Source organism: Plecotus auritus (genome assembly GCF_963455305.1).
Source record: "Plecotus auritus genome assembly, chromosome: 3".
Lineage (NCBI taxonomy): Eukaryota > Metazoa > Chordata > Mammalia > Chiroptera > Vespertilionidae > Plecotus > Plecotus auritus.
In genome coordinates, this window is record NC_137772.1 from 9210446 (window position 1) to 9230834 (window position 20389).

At 42.8% G+C, this 20389-nt stretch overlaps 1 protein-coding gene across 1 annotated transcript in view; it reads left to right on the forward strand.

Moving 5' to 3' along the window:
• Positions 1–62: 62 nt before the first annotated feature.
• Positions 63–20389, forward strand: part of PRIMPOL (primase and DNA directed polymerase) — a gene marked incomplete at its 3' end in the record, with an annotated part of 39322 nt that continues 18995 nt past the window's right edge. The window contains exons 1-6 of the mRNA XM_080661815.1: positions 63–165; positions 5186–5424; positions 8375–8472; positions 10222–10351; positions 12305–12452; positions 17313–17609. Coding sequence (XP_080517941.1) covers positions 5245–5424; positions 8375–8472; positions 10222–10351; positions 12305–12452; positions 17313–17609 — 853 coding nt within the window. The 5' untranslated portion in view covers positions 63–165; positions 5186–5244. The remainder of the gene's footprint in view (positions 166–5185; positions 5425–8374; positions 8473–10221; positions 10352–12304; positions 12453–17312; positions 17610–20389) is intronic.

Below are 20389 nucleotides of genomic sequence, written 5' to 3' on the forward strand. Positions count from 1 at the left end.
CGCCCCTCAGGCCCCGCCCCCGCCGCTCTCATAGGCTCGCGCGCCCCCCGTTTTCCTGCCCCGGATGCGGTCCCCGCGCGCAATTTGAAGGCGGCTATCGGGCCTCCAGGGTTGCGCCGGCCGCCGTGGAGGCAAGGCCTTCCGCCCAGGAAGCGGGTTTCTGAGGTAAAGGGAGGTGACCCGAAGGCCGCGTCGGGCCCCGGGGGCAGAGGGAAGGGAAGCAAGGCGGGCCTGTCGCCCCGTCTGAACTCCGGGAGTTGGGGAGCGGACCCCGACCCGCCCAGGCATCCTCTGCCCCTCCCCCCCGGTTTCCCGCCAGGTTTGGGTCTGGAACGTCGTCCAGACCTTGATGCAAACGCGCAATTGTTTTCGCTGAAGAATGTACCAGCGCATTTGACAGCGAAGTTCAGAATCAAAATTCAAGGGGTTCGTGACATTCTGACAAATCAGGGCTCCCGCGTTAAGAACCAGCGGGCCGGGCACTGTTACTGCCTATTCCGGCCCAAGTCCGGGCCTGTGTTTTGTGCGTGAATATAGGTCGTTCCATACATGGCTACCACTTGTTGAGTGCTTGTTCTGTGCTCTTACATTTTCACACATTTTCTTATTTTATTCTTTCAACAACCCCTGGAGGTGTGCACTCCAGTCCCCACTCAGATGCTTCCAAAAGGTTAAGTGGTTTGCTTTTTGTTACGGGAGTTCAGCTCGGGCCCCGGGAATAAACTAGGTCTTTCTTAATCGCTCCCAAATTGAGAGAGGACCAGTGTGTGGCAGTCCTTTTTTTGTTGCTGCAGTAATCCCGGAGAATAGGACCCACTCCCACTCCTGACCGTGGATCGCTTACAGTTATTCCCAAGGAAGGCGCTGATATATTAGCCCTTTGCTATGCCCAGACCCTCCCCGTGCTAAGCTTTTTTACCAAAATGATGCTCCAGTTCAAGCAGCAGCAGCAGCAGCAGCAGCAGCAGCAGTTTTCTGTTTCCCCATAAATTATACTAATTTACTTGGTCTTGTGGCTGGAGGCACCGTCTGATGGGTCGGTAATTTCTTTTTACAGAGGGTCCTGCAGGTGGCAGAACTTGACCTGAGCCGTGAAGGGAAAGACTTTGGGAAAGGCACGTGGGCGTGACCCGTGAGTGAAACAGGCCCGTGGGCCTGGGAGTGGCCAGGTGCAAGGGAGTGAGTGGTCATTATCCTTTATTAGGTGAGAAGGCTGGGCAACAAGACATAAACTGGGTAACTGGTTTAGGGCGAGATTCTGGAGTTTGGTCTTCTTGCGGTAAACCAAACTGCACTGAGTGATGCTCTGGGTCCTGAATGATGTCCCTATGCAGAGTTATGAAAATGGATTTAAGGGTGATGAGTCTGGCAGGCTTTTTGGATGGGAGACCCTCTGGAGATAGGGGAAAGAAGGAACTGGAAAAGGACAGTATGTTGTATCTCTTATAGGAGATTTTTGGGAAATTTAAATAGGAGTTCTGTTCAAGCACAGACAGGTGAAGCAATTGAAGTGGGGAAGACCCAAAGTCAGTGAATTAGTTTTACTTAACTTCTTAAGGTGTTATTTATCTGGAAAGCAAATTTCTATAATACTATTACTGTGAGTGAATTTTAATCACATACTTTATTTTGAAAAGTTTAGCCGTGGGAGAAATAACATAAATGTTTTCCAAAAGGCCATAAAAGGATTATATTAAGAAAACATTGCCCAATACCAGAACCTTACTAAATACTAGAACTAGAACATAAATGCCAGAAAACACAAAATACTGATGTATCTATGCTTGGGGCAGAGGGAAAAATTGGAGTTGGGGAGTAAGAATTGGCTTGTGATTAAACAAACAAGCAGGAAAACTGGGCTGGGCAGAACCAGGCAAGGCAGGCCTCCGATCTCCCTGGGAGCCAGTTGTCATGAAGCACGCGCCCCCTTGTCCAGCTGTTCCTGGGTACCAGGCCTTCAAGTGGCACAGCGGGCAAGTCTAGGCATAAACCGAGGAAAACCAGGCTGTTTAGCTTGTCTGTCATCTCTCCACCTCACTCTCCACTTCCCCTTCTCCAGAACCTACAGTTCCTCTAATTTTAACACATGCTAGCCTTTTATCGAGCCTGACCACCTTTAGTTGTAAAATCAGTATCAAACACGATGAAATAAAAACTCTGGTGCAATGTTTAGAAATAAATAATAGAGCTCTTAAAGCCTACTATTTTAAAGTGCAACAAATACTTTTCTTTGGAACTTGGAAACTGAAATAAAAATAGTTACGGTCCCTATGTGAAAAGGGGTTTTGCTGTACAATGAAGTAAAAGTAAAACAGAACTCTTTCCCCACCAGGAATTGCAAGTGTTTCTGGAATGGTTCCCGCAGAGGGTAGGAATGAGGAATACGAAGATCCAAAACCAGAATGCCCGATGCATTCCTGTTCTCCGTGGCCTCTGCTGGTGTCCTCCAGCCCTCCTGCGGGAATACCCCAGCCCCAGTTGTCTTCTAGCCCTCAATCCAGCTGTTAAAAGTTTCAAACTGTGCAAAGAACATGAGGGCATCCTATATAATAAAGAGCTAATATGCTAATTAGACTGGACGGCAGAACGACCTTCCTGAAGGGCCAGTGGGCGGGGCCGAGGGCTGCGAGGGCTGAGGCCCTTGCATGAATTTTGTGCATCGGGCCTCCAGTAACATATTGAACTTCTCTTTTTTCTCTGTTGACATTCATGGTTTTCTCAGTCCAGTAGGTGCTAAACTAGTTTTCCACTGGGACTGCAGGACTTTCAAGTATGACACAGGCCCATGGTCATACCAATAGTTTTACAAAATCAAAAACAGTTTCTGTGATGCAGTGTCGCACTAAGTGTGAACATCCACATGGGTATTCCTCGTCACTTATTGGCTAGGTACTTGAGTTGTAATTCACATCTGATTGCATTCTGTGTTTATTTTCTTCATTAAGTAATTGGCGGGCTTTATTAAAAGTCAAATTTCACAGAAGAAAAGTCGGTTTCTCAACTAGGCTGTCTAAATGTGGGGGATTTTTATCTGTATGTGAAGCAGATTAAAGTGAACTGAATACTCAGAATCTAGCAACAAGGAGTCACACCACTTTGTATTGAAAAAATTAAAGCAGTTTTATTAAAAATTGCCCCATCTCTTCAATCCAATGAAATTACATTCCTTTTCTAAGCATATCGGTTATGAAATTTATGTTGATACCTTTAGAATTATATTTCTGTTCTTGGTATATAATTTATAATTTTCATGTGGATTAGCTGTAACTTGGAGAGAAGAATCTTTTTTAGGTCTGTTATGTTTGAAGTCAGATTGGAATCTATGGATAATAACTTTTTTCTTTTTTTAACCATGTCATGACATTCATTCCTACCCTCTCTTAATCTTTAGGGTGATTCTATTTTTTTCTTCCAGGGAATACTGTGAGTTTGTGTTGTCTCAGAGTTTTCTGCTAAAATTCAAGAGACTATTTATCAACTTGATAAGTACAAGTACTAGAAAGACAGTATCAAAGGTAAATAGGAATTTTACCCCCAAATACTTTAGTGTATATTATTTCACTAATATACCAGTTTTCAACATAGACACATTATTATATAAATGTTATTAATGAAGAGGGAAACTATATGAGTTATGTATTTCTGTATGAAAACCAGGCCAAAACTTACTGGCTTTAAAAAAACAAATTTTTTTTACAGTTCTGTGGGTTGCGTGGGCAGTTCTTTAGCAGGTCTCACCTGAATTTACTTGGGCTTACTCATGCATTGAATTCTGATGATGGTTGCATAATCCAAAGTGGCTTAACTCATATCATCTGATAGTTGGTGCTGGCTGTTAGCACCAACATTCTCCTCCAGATGGCTTTTATCCTCTCTGAGGCTAGAGTTATAGCATGAGAATCTCAAGGAAGGGACTCCAAGATAGCCAAATTCAATGCAAAGCACTTATTAACCCTCTGTTTGCTTTACATTCGTTGATGTAACATGGCCAAAGCAAGTAACATGTCCAAGCCGAGTCAGTATGGGAATGGGCTTAGATGGCATCTCTTGACGAGAGGAATGGCAAAGAACTTGTGGCCATTTTCAATCTACATACCGCACTCCCCCCCCCCCCCCCCCGCCCAACACACACACAAACTCACATACACTCATAACCCTTCTGAAAACCTTTTCCTTTGTAAGTAAACCATAATCCCAAATTGGAAAAGTATTGCCTGATTTCTTACCTTGGTGTGGTTAACATGAAAGCATTGTATGCAAACAAAAACAAAACAAATGTCACTAATAAACAAGAGTTAAAATGCAGTCATTCACAGTCATTAACAGACAGAAGTAAAGATTTATTTATTCCTTATTAAAATCATCCTTATGATTACTACAGACATTGCAAAGCAAAACTAGCCAATATTGTATTTCACTTTTATGCACTGAGTTATCCTCCCAACGAACGGTTGTGCTGAGAGCGTTGAAGAGAAACAGAAGAAAAGGGAGCTCAGCACTGCACAGTGGAGCCTAGAAATGAACTCTGCACCAACCAAAGCACAAGAACGATGGCCAGGGTAGGAGCACCAGCTGGGGAAGGAGGAGAGCACTTGATGCAATAAAATGGCCATAATAGAAACCATAATGATACAAAAACACATCTGCATGAGGCCTTGTCATTTACAGAACTTTTTCATAGTCTTTTGTATCTATCCCCAAGGTAAATATGTAAAATATTAAAAAAGAGATTGGTTCCATTCTGCAGGTGAGGAAGATTCAGGGAGCTTGTCCAAAACCATAGCATTGTTAGATAAGAGAACCAGGATCTAAAGGTTTCTATTGGCCAGCTGTTCTCATTTACAGGAAAACTTCAAACAAGACATCAAATAGAAAGCAGAGTAGGAAATGAGTTTGTTTTTTAAAAAATATATTTTATTGATTTTTTACAGAGAGGAAGGGAGAGGGAGCGTTAGAAACATCGATGAGAGAGAAACATCTATCAGCTGCCTCCTGCACACTCCCCACTGGGGATGTGACTGCAACCAAGGTACATGCCCCTGACCGGAATCGAACCTGGGACCCTCCAGTCTGCAGACCGACGCTCTATCCACTGAGCCAAACTGGTTAGGGCAGGAAATGAGTTTTGCAGTTTTACCAAACAATATACCCTAAACAAAGACATTGATGTCTTCGTTTGTTTTAGGTGTAATTGATAGCCATCTTACATTGGATAGGACTTGGTCTCCCCACACTTCTGAACCGATGAAGAGAAGATGGGAAGCAAAACTGAAGCAAATTGAAGAGCGAGCATCCCGTTACGAAAGGAAACCCTTGTCCTCAGTGTACAGGCCTAGGCTGTCAAAGCCAGAAGAGCCACCCTCTATTTGGAAACTATTTCCTCGCCAAACTCAAGCTTTTAATTTTGTTAAAAGCTGCAAAGAGGTAATGTTTTCATTTCCTCCTTGTTTTTAGAGCTACTATAACTTAAGATTTCTAAAAGAAAAAAAAAATAAAGTTTGTCTTTATTTCAGGCCATATATCAACCAAAAGAATTTAATTGTGGTTTTAATATCATATGATTTAGGAAAAACATCCCTACGAGTCATTAGCCATTTCCTTTATATTAATAATGGAAAAGAATGACATGTCTAGTGCCAATTAATTTTTAAAGATTGTAATGACATGTAAATGAAGCGGTGCTTTGAGGAAGAGTGGCCATGTTTATAGACTGAAAAGTAATAGAGTGAGTTTTTTAAGAGTAAAACTAATACAATACTCGCAGAAATACAAGAAAATGAATGAGTGGCATATGAAATTTTTTTTAAGGACAAAATTAGGGAAAGGAGAATTGAATTTAAACAGAAGGAAATGAAAATGTCTCAAATATTATAGCTTACATTTAATAAGCTCTGGAACTTAAATCCTAGTGCCAGAGCACGTGTGTTTCCTTTTACCGTCTCCTTTTGTGCTTGGGAGTAGACGAGTGGGTTTATCGTGACAGTTTCCAACACATGGGGCAAGTGGGAGGAAGAGCTTGCAACATGCTAGCCTCACAAAGGATGTGGTGCTCAAAAATAACCCAAATCAGATGTGTTTTGCACACCCTTTGTTCTAGGGGCATTGCGGGGAACATAAAGAAGTACAGGTGACCCTTGAATAACAGGTTTGAATTGTGTAGGTTCACTTGTACCTGGATTTCTTCAATATACACTGTGAATGCACTTTCTCATCTTTATAATGTTCCTAATAACATTTTCTTTTTGCTAGCTTACTTTATTGTAAGAATATGGGATATAGTACAGGCGTACCTCAGATATTACGGGTTTGGTTCTTGACCACTGCAACGAAGTGAGTTTCTCTCAGTAAAGCCGGTCGTAATCTTTTTGCTGCTGTAGGGTGTTGCTTTCAACTTGTAAGACACACCTCTGAAGTGCAATAAAATGAGGTGTGCCTATACGTGTACAAAATATGTGTTAAAAGACTGTTTTTGTTATTGGTAAGACTTCTGGTCACCAGTAGGCTATTAGTAAAGTTTTTGGGGAGTCAAAAGTTAGACACAGATATTTGACTGTATGGGTGTTGGCGCCCCTAACCCCTGCATTGTTTAAAGGTCAGCTGTGTAATGAAAAGATGCATATATGAAAACTAGTATAAATATATTGTGGTTCTGATCATTGATGCTGTATAAAAACTCAGTGCTAAAAGTTTAAGACAAGGCCCCTTCTTTGCCTTGTAAGGAGAAGCTCACTCAGATCTTATCAGAATAGTTTGGGAAACATAAACACTTTTCATGCTTATTCTGTGTAAACCAAATTCAGGTATCAGAAGTTTAAATACTGACAGATTCATTTGATCTTGAATTAAAAAACACATAGAGGAGTATGGTTGCCGCACTTAAACAATCAACAGCCTATAAAATTTATTTCAGGAAGATGTTTAATAGGATCGTGCCACTTAGTCCTCCTAGGAGTTCTCACTCCTGAAAATGGAAGTTTAGTTTCTTTAGGCTCAACAGCTACCTTTAGCTAAAAGGGGACAGAGGAACTTGAGTTTTCCTTTATTGGAAGAAACTCTTTATGGCAGCAGCCACAAGCAGTTATACCAAGTGCCACAGCAATTAACTTAAAAAAGATTGGTTTCTCATAGAAAAGACAATTTATAGTTGCTTGTTAAAGTTAAGCATTTTAAAACTTCCTTTAAGCTTTTAAGATTAACTTACAAATATTCCATTTAAAATTTGTTATCCTCATGTTTTTATATGTACTAAAGAATTATTAATTTTATCCCAAATCATTTATGATGTTTAGTTTTAAAAAATAAGTTTAATTTCATAAATTAGCAAATCCTATATAATGAAGAGGTAATATACAAATTGACCATCACTCCAACACACAAGATGGCCGCCCCCATGTGGTCAAAGGTGGCCGCCCTCATGTGGACACAAGATGGCTGCCACAAGATGGCTGGCAGGGGAGGGCAGTTGTGGGCGATAAGGCCTGCAGGGGAGGGCAGTTAGGGGTGACCAGGCCTGCAGGGGAGGGCAGTTGGGGGGAACCAGGCCTGCAGGGGAGGGCAGTTGGGGGGAACCAGGCCTGCAGGGGAGGGCAGTTAGTGGTGACCAGGTCAGCAGAAGAGGGCAATTGGGGTGGACCAGGCCTGCAGAGGAGGACAGTTAGGGGCGACCAGGCCTGTAGGGGAGGGCAGTTAGGGGTGACCAGACCGGCAGGCGAGGGCAGTTAGGGGCAATCGGGCCGGCAGGGGAGGGCAGTTAGGGGTGACCAGGCTGGCAGGGGAGCAGTTAGGCGTCGATCAGGCTGACAGGGAAGTGGTTAGGGGGTGATCAGACTGGCAGGCAGAAGCGGTTAGGGGCAACCAGGCAGGCAGGCAGGCGAGCAGTTGGGTGCCAGCAGTCCTGGATTGTGAGAGGGATGTCCGACTGCCCATTTAGGCCTGATCCCATCAGGATCGGGCCTAAATGGGCAGTCGGACATCCCTCAAGGGGTCCCAGATTGGTGAGGGTGCAGGCTGGGCTGAGGGATAACCCCCCTCCCCCGTGCACGAATTTTGTGCATTGGGCCTCTAGTACAATTATAATAGGAAGTCAAACTAGACTGATTGAAAACTGATTTTTTCCTTTTTTTTAAACTTGAATATTCTAATTTCTATCTTAAATATGCATTACTTGAGTGAGTAAAAATAAATACAAATAACTAGATTTTGATTGGCATAGATCTGGTGATTATTTTTCTTTTTTTTAAAAATATGTTTATAAAATGTTCAAATTCTAGTGTTTGACAATTTGAATAGTAAAACTCCTTATGGACATTTAATAGCTATAGTTGACTTTAGATTTTCATTTTATTAACTTTTGAATTTTTTTGATTTTACAAAGGATGTTCATGTATTTGCTTTGGAATGCGAAGTGGGCGATGGACAACGTATTTACCTTGTAACAAGTTATGTTCAACTTTGGTTTCATTATAAATCCCGGTAAGTAGTTTGTAAAGGACAGCACATTAAATTACATTTCCTTCATCTAAGTAATGTTTGTGAAATGAATTCAGACTGAATTGGCTTTGATAGTTCTCAATCACATAATTAGTTACTATCCATTTACTATTAGAATTTAATTCTGGAGCTTCCTTGTCACAACATTGAATTATCTCACCAGGTGCTAGGAGAAGAAAGTGTGTGTGTGTAGGTTCTGTACTACATGTACCCCATGATGACACAATTCCCTCATCATTTTTCCTTGTTCAGATTACTACAAACTTTATATTTGTGTTGGAAACCATCCACACTTCATTTAGCACAAGTTATCCTTTCTTTATCAAGTCAGCATCTATTATTTTTTTTAAATATATTTTTTATTGATTTCAGAGAGGAAGGGAGAGGGAAAGGGAGAGAGAGAGATAGAAACATCAATGATGAGAATCATTGACTGGCTGTCCCCTGCACACCCCCCACTGGGGATTGAGCCTACAACCCAGGCATGTGCCCTAACCTGGAATCAAACTGTGACTTCCTGGTTCGTAGGTTGACACTCAAGCACTGAGCCACACTAGCTGGGCTCAGCATCTGTTATTAACACTGTTAAAGTCAGACTGCTGGGTGCCAGCAAGAATGTTAACTGCAAACATGAGCACTGAAAGCTCATTCAAGTTCGTTGATGCTGAGTGTTTTTAACTAATTTTTAAAATATTATTTTCCTAATGAAAATATGTAAATTTAAAAATCCTATTAAAAAATTCATGGAATCCCAAGAATATGTAATTATGGGATTCCAGTGTGAGAAAGCTCTTTTCTCAAACAAAATTAGCTTCATGGTGACACCAAAAACAAATCTAGAAGTGTTACATAATGTCAAAATCATCTGTGAGTAAGCAGTATGAAGTGGACCATATTTTCCAATTAAATAGTATTACAGAATGTGATTGTTACATCTTGTTTGTTGGAAACTCTTAATACTCTGATCTATAAACTTATGGTGAATTGTTCACTTCATCATTTTTTATTATATCACTAGTGGCCCGGTGCATGAAATTTGTGCATGGGTGGGATCCCTAGGCCTGGCCGGCGATCATGGCTGATCGGGGCCAGGCCGATCAGGGCCGGGCCGGAGAGGAGGCAATGGTTGCCGGGCTGGGCATGGAAGGAACTGACGCTGGACGCCAACACCGCCATTGTCAGTGCCATGCAGTTCCCCACCTTCCCCCTTCCCTCACCGCTGCACCGCCACCGCAGTGGGTGGGTGGCGGACCAATTGGGGCCTGCTGGCCAGCCGGGGTGAAGGACAGAGCACGGGAGGTTGGCCGCCGGCCCCAAGGAGGGAGCTGGCCCTCGGACCTCCTGGGAAAGGGGCCGTGTCTGCCGCCACCCACCCACAGTTCCCCGTCCCAGTCTGGGGGCTGGCCCCGCAATCGGGGCCTGTCAGCCGGGGGAGGGACTGTGGGAGGTTGGCCGGCCCCGGGGTGGGGGGGGCGGGTGATTGGCTTTGGGAGCGCACTGACCACCAGGGGGCAGCTCCTGCATTGAACGTCTGCCCCCTGGTGGTCAGGGCACGTCATAGTGACCAGACGTTCCGGTGGTTCCAGTCATTCTGGTCGCTTAGGCTTTTATATCTAGAGATAGTTATTTGTAATTAAAACAGCTAATATGGTATCTTGAGATATAAGATCAGGTTCTGTGATTTAAAGGGTATAAGATACAAACCTAATAATCATGAACTATTCAATTTAGAAAACATCTCTTACACTGCTATGAAGTCATTCCTGAAAATGCTGTTTGCAAGCTCTATTTTGATCTGGAATTTAACAAACTTGCCAATCCTGGAGCTGATGGAAAAAAGATGGTTGCATTACTCATTGAGGTAATTTACAGACTCAGGTTTTTTTCCTTATATCCATCTGTCTCTCTGTATTTTCATTCATTAAGTGAATCTAGCCTATGTAATATATAGGGTGTCCCCCTAAAAATCTATACACACTCTAACAGCTGATAACTAACTTAATTTTCACTCATTTTCAGGTTTAACTGATTTGAAATAATGAGTGAAGCTAGACTAAGCTTTGAACAAAGAAAATTTATTTTATAGTGCCTCTAGACATTTTTTTATGGGGATACATAAAAGATAAAGTTTACGGTACAAAACCCGGCAATAGCTGATGAATTGAAGGTGCGAAAATACCAAACAAAGTTATTTTTGATGTTTGTGATTCCATTGCTTCGTGTTATCAGCAGTGCCTGGACCAGACCATCATCAGTTTGAAAACAGGCATTGACAGAAAAATTATTCATTTCTGTACATTCTTTTAAAGTTTTCAAATGAACTGTATGTTAATAAACACTGATTTTATAATCATTCCAAGTGTGTATACTTTTTTGGGGACACCCTGTGTAGGTTCCATGATTCTCCTCCTGTTTTTTGCTACTCTTTCTTTTCACATTTATCTCTTAATATTGCTTCTCTGAGTAAACTTCTAAAAAGGAGGAAATTCAGTTTATGTTCATATATATTTTTTAAAATATATTTTATTGATATTTTACAGAGAGGAAGGGATAGGGATAGAGAGCTAGAAACATCGATGAGAGAGAAACATCAATCAGTTGCCTCCTGCACACCTCCCACTGGGGATGTGCCCGCAACCAAGGTACATGCCCTTGACCGGAATCGAACCTGGGACCTTTCAGTCCACAGGCCGACACTCTATCCACTGAGCCAAACCGGCTAGGGCCATGTTCATATATTTTTTAACATTACTATATCCAGTAAAAAAGGAAGCATTGAGAACGAAGTGGCAGTTGAGGAATTTTCTGGATTTTTTTTTGTTTTTGTTTTTGTTTTTAATTAATTCTCTGGCTTACATTATAAATAGCTGGCTCTCGTAAAGATTAGGCAAAGTGAGAATTTACTGAAGAGGGTAGGATCAGAGAGCATGGTGGGGGGGGGCAGCTATAATCTAGAACAGCATTAATGAATATAATTTGTTGCATGACTTTTAGGTAGCTGGGTGGGTGCTTGGCAGTTTACAAACATTTTAATCCTGCATGTTTTAGTAACTGTGTTTTGCAAATGAGAAGACTGAGGCTTTAGGAGAAGCGACTGGTCCTGGTTCATAGGTGATGTTTAACCACATGGCTAATGCTTTGGAACAGTTACGCGTGCCAGGCGCTGTGCTAACTCTTTACCCTCGTTTTCTCTTTTCCTCCTTACAACAATCCCAAAAGTTAGGGTCTAGTATATCCCATTTTGCGGTTGAGGAATGTAAGGTTTGCACTGACCAAAGTCACAGAGCTATTAAGTGGCAAAGCCATAACTCAAACCTAGATCTTTCTGACTCCGAATCTTGTGCTCCTGACCCAAGCTTGTTGCCTAGTGCGTAACTGCCTTCAATCAGCGTCTTCTGGCCTCAGAGACTCTGTTCTTGGAGGTGGATTTGGGCTCAATATGCTTGAGGAACTTTTGAAAACTAAAATTCTAAACAACAGGATTAGTGACTTTTTAACTCAGATGGTATTTAAAGAGATGCTTAAAAAGAAATATTTTTATTGTGATTATAAAGGAGATTAATGTATAAGTTAAATTATTCAACCTCTAGGAAGACTTTAATCCTGAGAGCCTATGAAATTTTAAATATAAACATGTATAATTTAAAAATATATAATTCAATACATAAGTAATTTGGTAATATTGTATAATACATTCTGATAGTGAGTCAAAATAAAAGAGTAAAAAAAATAAAAAATGAGTTATATTTGTACCAAGATATTTTAATTTTGCTCATGAAAAACATTTAAAAATATTTGTTTCTTGTGTTTTTAGCATGTTTGTAAAGCACTTCAGGAGTTATACAGAGTTAACTGTTCAGCTGAAGATGTTTTCAACTTAGATTCTAGCACTGACAAGAAATTTAGCCGCCATTTAATATTTCAACTCCATGATGTGGCATTTAAAGATAACATTCATGTTGGTAAGTATACTGTTTTTTATTTGTTATTTATTTATTTGTATTAGATTTCAGAGAGGAAGGGAGAGGGAGAGAGATAATAAACATTAATGATGAGAGAGAACCATTGATTGGCTGCCTCCTGCACACCCCCTACTGGGAATCGAGCCTGCAATCTGGGCATGTGCCCTGACTGGGAACTGAACTGTGAACTCCTGGTTCATAGGTGATGTTTAACCACTGAGCAACACTGGCCAGCCAGTCAAGTATACTATTTTTTAAACAGTCATGGAGCTATAGTAAAAGGTCATATTTTCCTTTTTTTAAGTTGTGTAAATATTTATTAGTTTTTATGGGTGTTAACCTATCCTGAAAAAAATGAAACATGATTTTTCATGTTTTTAGGCTTTGCCTTTAATTCTGGACCTATCTTCCTATTCTTGACACATTTTGGACACATTAGCCTACCCAGGATGTTCTTGGTACTGGTGCCTGTGGGTGTAGATGCTGGGATGGCCATTCATGCCCTGGTACTGGTTTCTGCTGCAGCAGGAGTCATGCAGAAGTTTTCTGGTTGGTACATGAGAGGCCTAATTCAGGTCTGACCTGTGAGACCTCAGATCTGGATTTCTGACCTTCGCTTCCACCTTAGCTTTTAGTGCCTGAGACCTGGGCCTTGGTTTCCAGGTTACATCTTGAAGTCTTGTTTATTGTTCCAGGCCACACCTTAGGGTTCATGAGGAATCTAGATGTATAAACCTGAAAATGTAACCAGCGTACTTGTTTCAGATTGGTAAATATAGAAATAGAGTCCCAGGTGTAAAATGAAGTCAGTCCAAAGGGGGCAGAATGGGAACACAGAAAACCAAGGTCTGAATAGAAGTCACAATCCTGAGTGTTCACCCGACAGGGCAGAGAAGGCAGGTATTCCTGAGTTCAAACAGCAGACCAGTCACTGAAGTTCAAGGAACTGGTAACCCATTTCAGATCGACAAGCGCAGACAATTTCCAGGGTAAGAGACATGAACACAGTCACATAAACACTGGTCTGTACGTCAGGACCCTAGTGTACTAGTGCCCAGGGCTCCTCCTTTCCCCCCGTGTTCTGTTAGCTGAGTTGTACATTGATGCTCTGGTCTCTCATTCCTCAGGTGGTAGTAATTGTAGAACCCATCCTTGTCCCCTTTTAACCTTGATGGTCATTCCCTGTCATGGCTCCAGTTACCATCTCTGTGTTGATGACTCTCAAAACTTTCTCTTCAGTCAAGATTATTGTTCTTAACACCAGGCCCATACAGTCAGCTTCAAACTCAACATGACCAAACACCTCACCTTTCCCCTAAAACTTGCTGTTTCTCCTGTGGTAGGTATATCGGTGAGTGGTGGCTTCATCAATCCAGTTACCCAAGTAGCAGTGGTATCATCTTTGACCTCTAGATGCGTACCAGCGTCCTATTCAGTCAGCTAGCTGGAGTGATCTGTTTATGCCACTGGAGTGCCTCAAGCCCTTGAAGGATAATACGTTGCCTTCCGGAAAAAGCCCCCGTCTTAGTTTGCACAGTGAGATCCCCTGTGCTTTAGCCTCATCTCTCGATACTTGGCTCTTCTCGCCCTCCTGGGCTCCCACTGGGCCGTTTTCTCCAGTCCGGGGCCCCTGCAGTCTCTGATGCTGCTGTCTGAATGGCCCTGCCTCCAGCCTGGTGTGTTAAGACTCATCCTCACCCGAGAAGCCTTTTCTGTGGAGCCCTGAGGCTAGGCTCGTGTTCCTCTGGGTCGCAGGACTGCCCAGCGCTGGCGGCGTCAGAGCAATCGCCACTTCCTGAGGCAGTTTCCTGGTGGCTGTGTTTGTGTCCATGCCACCTAATGTTTCTGGAGGGCGGGGATACTGTTCACTATGGTATTTTCAGAGCTTATTACATAATAATATCTTTATCAATAGCATTAATAATGGGATAGTACAGAAGCAACAACAATAAGTACTAGCAGGCATTTAATAACTTGTTGAATGAATGACAGTATTAAGTGCGCTCTGCTGTCAGGAGTGGAGGGAGTCCTAAGCAAGCTATTTCCTTGATGCCTGGTTACTCTTCATAGTCGGCTCTGACTGCCACAGGCTAAATTGAGATGTGTTGCTAGGGAAGAAGGGAGAACCGAAGTGTGACATGATTAGCAGTCTCTACTGCATGTCTCTTCTGAAAGCGGATGCATTCAAGCTGGGCTTAAAAAATGTCAGCCTGTGGACGAAGGGAAGAAGGGCTTTGCTGTCAGAACAGCATACGCAGAGGGTAGAGATGGGCGTCGGTGCCTGGTTTGGGGAGCACCGGGAGTCTAGTGTGGCTGGAGAGGCCTAATCAGACCACAGGTGCTCTCCTGTGAAGTGATGCACCGCCAGCACCAGGGATGCAGGGATTGTGCATGAGTCCACATCTCCGCTTCAGTTCCCTCCTCCAGTGTATCTCTTGGTGACATTTCTAGTCCTGTGGTTAACCTTTCAGAAAGGCGAGTTAGGGTAATGTAAGAAATCACAAAATGCTCGCAAAATGCATACGTTGGATCTGCCTAAAATGCTCTCCTGCCTGCATGCTATAGCACCTAACATTTCTGTGATTGATACACAGAAATGTTATTTTTTGAGTTATTCCCGGACATAAAATTGTCCCTCTATGAATAATGATGTGTGGTGATAATATTGGGGAAGGGAAATGAAAAGCAGGGTAGTTTCCTGGAATCCCGTATTAGTATTTATGTCAGTTACACTGTCATGTCCTGGCCCTGTTAGCTCCCTGCCAAAGGTCAAAGGCCTCCAGAGCGCTTCCCTGGCACCTGGTTCTGAGCCAGGGCTCCACTGCTCTTAGTGCTGTGACATCCACTCTCAGGGGGATATCATTCTGCATTTCCAGGAAAATTAACTCTGTCCTTTTATATTTGTACTAGAGGCCCAGTGCACAAATTTATGCACGGGTGAGGTCCAGCTGGCCTGACCCCAGTCGGCGGATTGGGGCCAGACCTGTCAGGAGGAGGAGATGGTGGGAGGTTGGCCAGCTGGCCTGCCCCAATTGGGGCCCAGTCAGGGCCGGGCCAGGTGGGGGGAGGGGCTGTGGGTGATTGTCCAGTGGGCCCCGCCCCTGATTAGGGTGGGGGGGTGATCGGGGGGCCAGCAGCCTGGGGGAGGGGCCATGGGTGGTTGGCCGGCTGGACCTCCCCCTGATCGGAGTGGGAGAGCTGATCGAGGGTGGAGCTGGCTGTGGGGAGGGGCTGTGGGCCAATCAGGGTGGTGGTGGGGGGCCCATCATTGGCAGGGCCAGCTGGGGGGAGGGGCTGCAGGCTGATCAGGGTGGGAGAGGCTGATCAGGAGCTGGGCCGGCCGGAGGAGGGAGGGGCTGCGGGAGGTTGGCCCCCCACCCCCCAGATTGGGCTGGTTTGCTGGCCGCAGTGGGTGTCATAGCGACTGGTCATTCCAGTCGTTACGGCATTCCGGTTGCTGGCTTTTTATATATATAGATAGATTGCTCTGTTGTCCTTTGACATATGCTTTCACCTCATTCAGTGTTGACCTAATCTCCCCTAATCCAGAAACAATCGTGTCTGTATATGATTGCAAGGATCAAATGCTTTTGCTTTCATTTTGATGTTTAGTGTTTATAAGACAGTGGATTTGTTTCTTTGAGTAGGGAGGTAATTAAGTGTAATTTGGAGAAAGATTTTTTAATTTAAAGCATGTGTACCTTATATAACTTAAGGGTTCATGCTATCTGGTAACTAAAGTGACAAACTCAGACTATACCAGTTCTAAAGATGAAAATTAAAAATTCTTACAGCATTGCATTTTCTAATCTTATTTACATGAAGCAGCTTTACCAAAGTACTTAATTTTATGGTGTAATAAATAATAAATGACAGTTTAAAGAAGTTCCAGCTTCAGACGGATGAATCTCAGAGGGGAAGGGAGATGGGGAGAGATTAACTGGGGAATTTATATACATATATACATACCCCATGGACACAGAGAATAGTGTGGTGAAGGCTTGGTGGGGAGTGGGGTAGAGGGGGTCAATGGGGAAAGAAGTGGGGCATCTGTAATGTGTTCAACAATAAAGATAACATTTTTTAAAAAAAGTTCCAGCTTGTCATACTACCTGTTCTTAGGTAAAGATAGTACCACTGATACTTAGAGCTCTCAGACTAAACGTGGAAATATACTAAATGTATTTAATTGTTTTAGTTCTGAGGCCACGATCATCAATGGCCAGGTACGGGGAGAGGCGGGAGAGCATCAGTGGACTGCTGGCTGTGCGTGTTTGTGTCCCTGGGGCCTGCTGTGCAGGGAAAGCGGAGAGTCAGCTCCTGAGACCGGGCTGATGTCCTGACCCGGGAGAATGGCAGTCTTCCAGTGTTCCTGGGCATTACCTTGGCGGCACCCTTTACTCATATAAACTTTTCATTCTTTTTGGGGGGACCGGATTTCATTCTTTTTGAAAAGAAAAAAAAACACCTTTCATTCTTTAATCGTTGATTGTGAAGATACATTTTACTCAATTTGTATTAATAAGAGTTGTGTGTTTTGGTGAATGTGTGTTTTGGTGAACATTAGGCTCAGCCCTGTATTGGCAACATTGACACATCTCAAATTAACCTTCTCCTGTAAGATGGTTTTTTTTACAAGTGACACAGGTACTCAGTCAATGGGGATTGAAAAAGTTCAAGATTACACAAGAGGAAGAAAGTAACAGAAGAGGCATGTTCCAGTTTGTAATAACAACTCAGTGCTAAAACCAAAAATAAAAGGGAGCCTTGCTGTGTAAAATTGGGTAGATTTGGGCCTAGATCTTAAGTTACAGTTTGTGAAAAAGAAGAAATAGATTAATCATAACTTTTTTTCTTTAGGTAATTTTGTGAGAAAGATTTTGCAGCCTGCTTTTCATTTGATTGCCAGTGGAGATGATGAAGATGATGGTGGGATTCCAGAGACAACCGGCCAAGCATGTTCCCATTTTTCTGAACCACCAATTAAACAAGGAATTTCCTTCAGTGAAATGCCCACAGATAAGGAGATAGGAGAGAGCTGGACATTGAATTCAAAGGCACCGGAGAGGCTGGGGTCCGCCGAGCAGAGCAGCCCTGACCTTTCCTTCTTAGTTGTGAAGGATCCTGCGGGGAAAAAGCGTCTTTTTGTAGATCTAGGTGAGTAGCATCAACAGCTCTGTGAGACCATCCTTGTGCACTTGTGTGAGGTACGAGTCCGTGCCTACTGTCACCTTAGGGTCCTTGCTGCCACCCCTGTTCCTCAGTGACCGTGGGGTCACTAGCAGAATGTAGGCAGGAAGCTCGGGTTGCTGTTCAGAGATCTCAGGGAGGTAGGTCCCTGTGGGACAAAAGCGCCAGGCTTAATAGTACAGGGCAACAGTTTTTTAGAAAACATTTTTATTGAAGTATAACATTCAGACAGAAACATGCATGAGTCGTGAATGCACAGGTCAGTGAGTTACCACAAAATGAACATACCTGTCACCACATCACCCAAGACAAGAAATAGAAGGTGACCAGGACCCCAGCACCTCCTCCATCCCCTTCCAGGCATTACCCCCTCCTCCGAAGAGCTAATCTCTAATCTACCTTCTAATACCATAGAGAGAGAGGGAGAGATGTTTTGATGCCTCCCTCTTTCCTGAGATTTGGCACCGCAAATCATCACTGTCTTGAAAGCTCTCCCATAGTCTCAGACTTTTTCCCCTAACACATTTGTCCAGCTTTTCTACTTATTTATTTAGGAGGATTGCCTCCAAAATACTCTAGTTTTCTATTTCTGGATGTGGCATTCTTTCTTGCCATCTCCAATTTGTTTTAATTTATGTGTTGCTTTTGCTTACATCTGGTAAAATGTAAAATGTAGTTTTAAAAAATATGTTTATGTATATATTTTTGTCCTTGAAGGTGATTTTATTCACCTTCATCTTAATATTTTTTTGAATAAGATATAATTGACATACAACATTAGTTTGAAGTATGCAGCATAATGATTTGATATTTGTACATATTACAAAATAATCACAGTGAGTCAAGTTGACATCCATCACTGGACATAGGGATGATTCATGCCTCTTGCAGGCTGATACAGAAATTTTTCTTTCTTGTGATGAGAACTTTTAAGATCTCTCTTAGCAGCTTTCAAATATGTGATACAGCATTTTTTAAAAACTATATTTTTATTCAGAGAGGAAGGGAGAGGGAGAGATAGAAACATTAATAATGAGAATCATCGCTTGGCCTCCTGTACACCCCCTACTAGGGATTGAGTCCGCAACCCGGGCATGTGCCCCTGACTGGAACCGAACCCAGGACCCTTCAGTCGCAGGCTGACGCTCTATCTACTGACCCAAACCAGCCAGGGCACGATACAGTATTATTAACTATAGTTGCCATGCAGTACTTACATCCCCAGGACTTATTTATTTTAGAGCTGGAAGTGTTTATCTTTTGACTTCCCTTTACCCACTTGCCCCACTTCCCAACCAAGGCAACCACCGGAAGTGGCTGTTCTCTGTATCTATGAGCTTGGTTTTGTTTTGTTTTTTTTTAGATTCCACAATATAAGTAAGATCATTTGGTATTTGTTTTTGTCTGACTTATTTTATTTAGCATAATGCCCTCAAGTCCATACAAATAGTCACAAATGATAGAATTTCTTTGTTTATTTTGGCTGAATAAAATTCCATTGTACAGTAGTCCCCCCTTTTCTGATGGGGACATGTTCCAAGACCCCAGTAGATGCCTGAAATTTTGGATAATACTTGTACCCTATATATATTATATTTTTTTCCTATACATACATACCTATGATGAAGTTTAATTCATAAATTAGGCAAAGTAAAAGATTAGCAACAATAATTAACAAAATAGAACAATTATAACAATATACTAAAGTTATGTGAATGTAGTCTTTCTCTTTCTCTCAAAATATTTTACTGTACTGTACACCTTTCCACTTAAATGAAGCATTGTCTGGCTTTTCTTGGCCAGCAGTACTGCTCTTATTCTCGGGGTCATTATTATCCTCCTATATAATAAGAGGCTAATATGCAAATTGATCGACCTGGGGAACGACCGGTTGCTATAACACACACTGACCACCAGGGGCAGACACTCGATGCAGGAGCTGCCCCCTGGTGGTCAGTGCACTCCCACAGGGGGAGCACCGCTCAGTCAGAAGCCGGGTGAGCACAGCGGCAGTGGCAGGAGCCTCTCCTGCCTCCGAGGCAGCGCTAAGGAGCAGCGAGCAGGTGGGCGGTGAGGAGCGAGGGCTCCCAGATTGCGAGAGGGATGTCTGACTGCCAGCTTAGGCCTGCTCCCTGCAGGAAGAGGGCCTAAGCCAGCAGGCAGACATCCCCCGAGGGGTCCTGGACTACGAGAGGGTGCAGGCCGGGCTGAGGGCCCTCTCCCCCCGGAGTGCATGAATTTTCATGCACTGAGCCTCTAGTTTAAAATAAGGGTCAGCTGAACACAAGCACTGCAACTCTGAAAGATGATCTGATAACCAAGATGGTTATAAATGACTAATGGGCGAGAAGTGAAAGGGATGATTCATGCCTCTTGCAGGCTGAAACAGGATGGCGTGGGATTTCATCATAAACTCAGAACGGTACACAATTTAAAATTTATGGATTATTTATTTCAGGAATTTTCCATTTAATATTCTCAGAACATAGTTGACCACAGGTAACTGAAACTGCAGAAAGCAAAACCTTGTATAAGGGGAGGTTTCTGTATATATGTAGTTTGTTGGTGGAGTCTTTAAAGCTTTTTACACGTAATATAATATCACATCATCTGCAAATAGAGTTCTTCTTTCTTTCTAATTTGGATTCCTTTTATTTCTTTTTCTTGACTAATTTCTGGGTAGGACTTTTAATACTTTGTTGAATGGGTGGTGAGAGTGGGCATCCTTGTCTAATTTCTGATCTTAA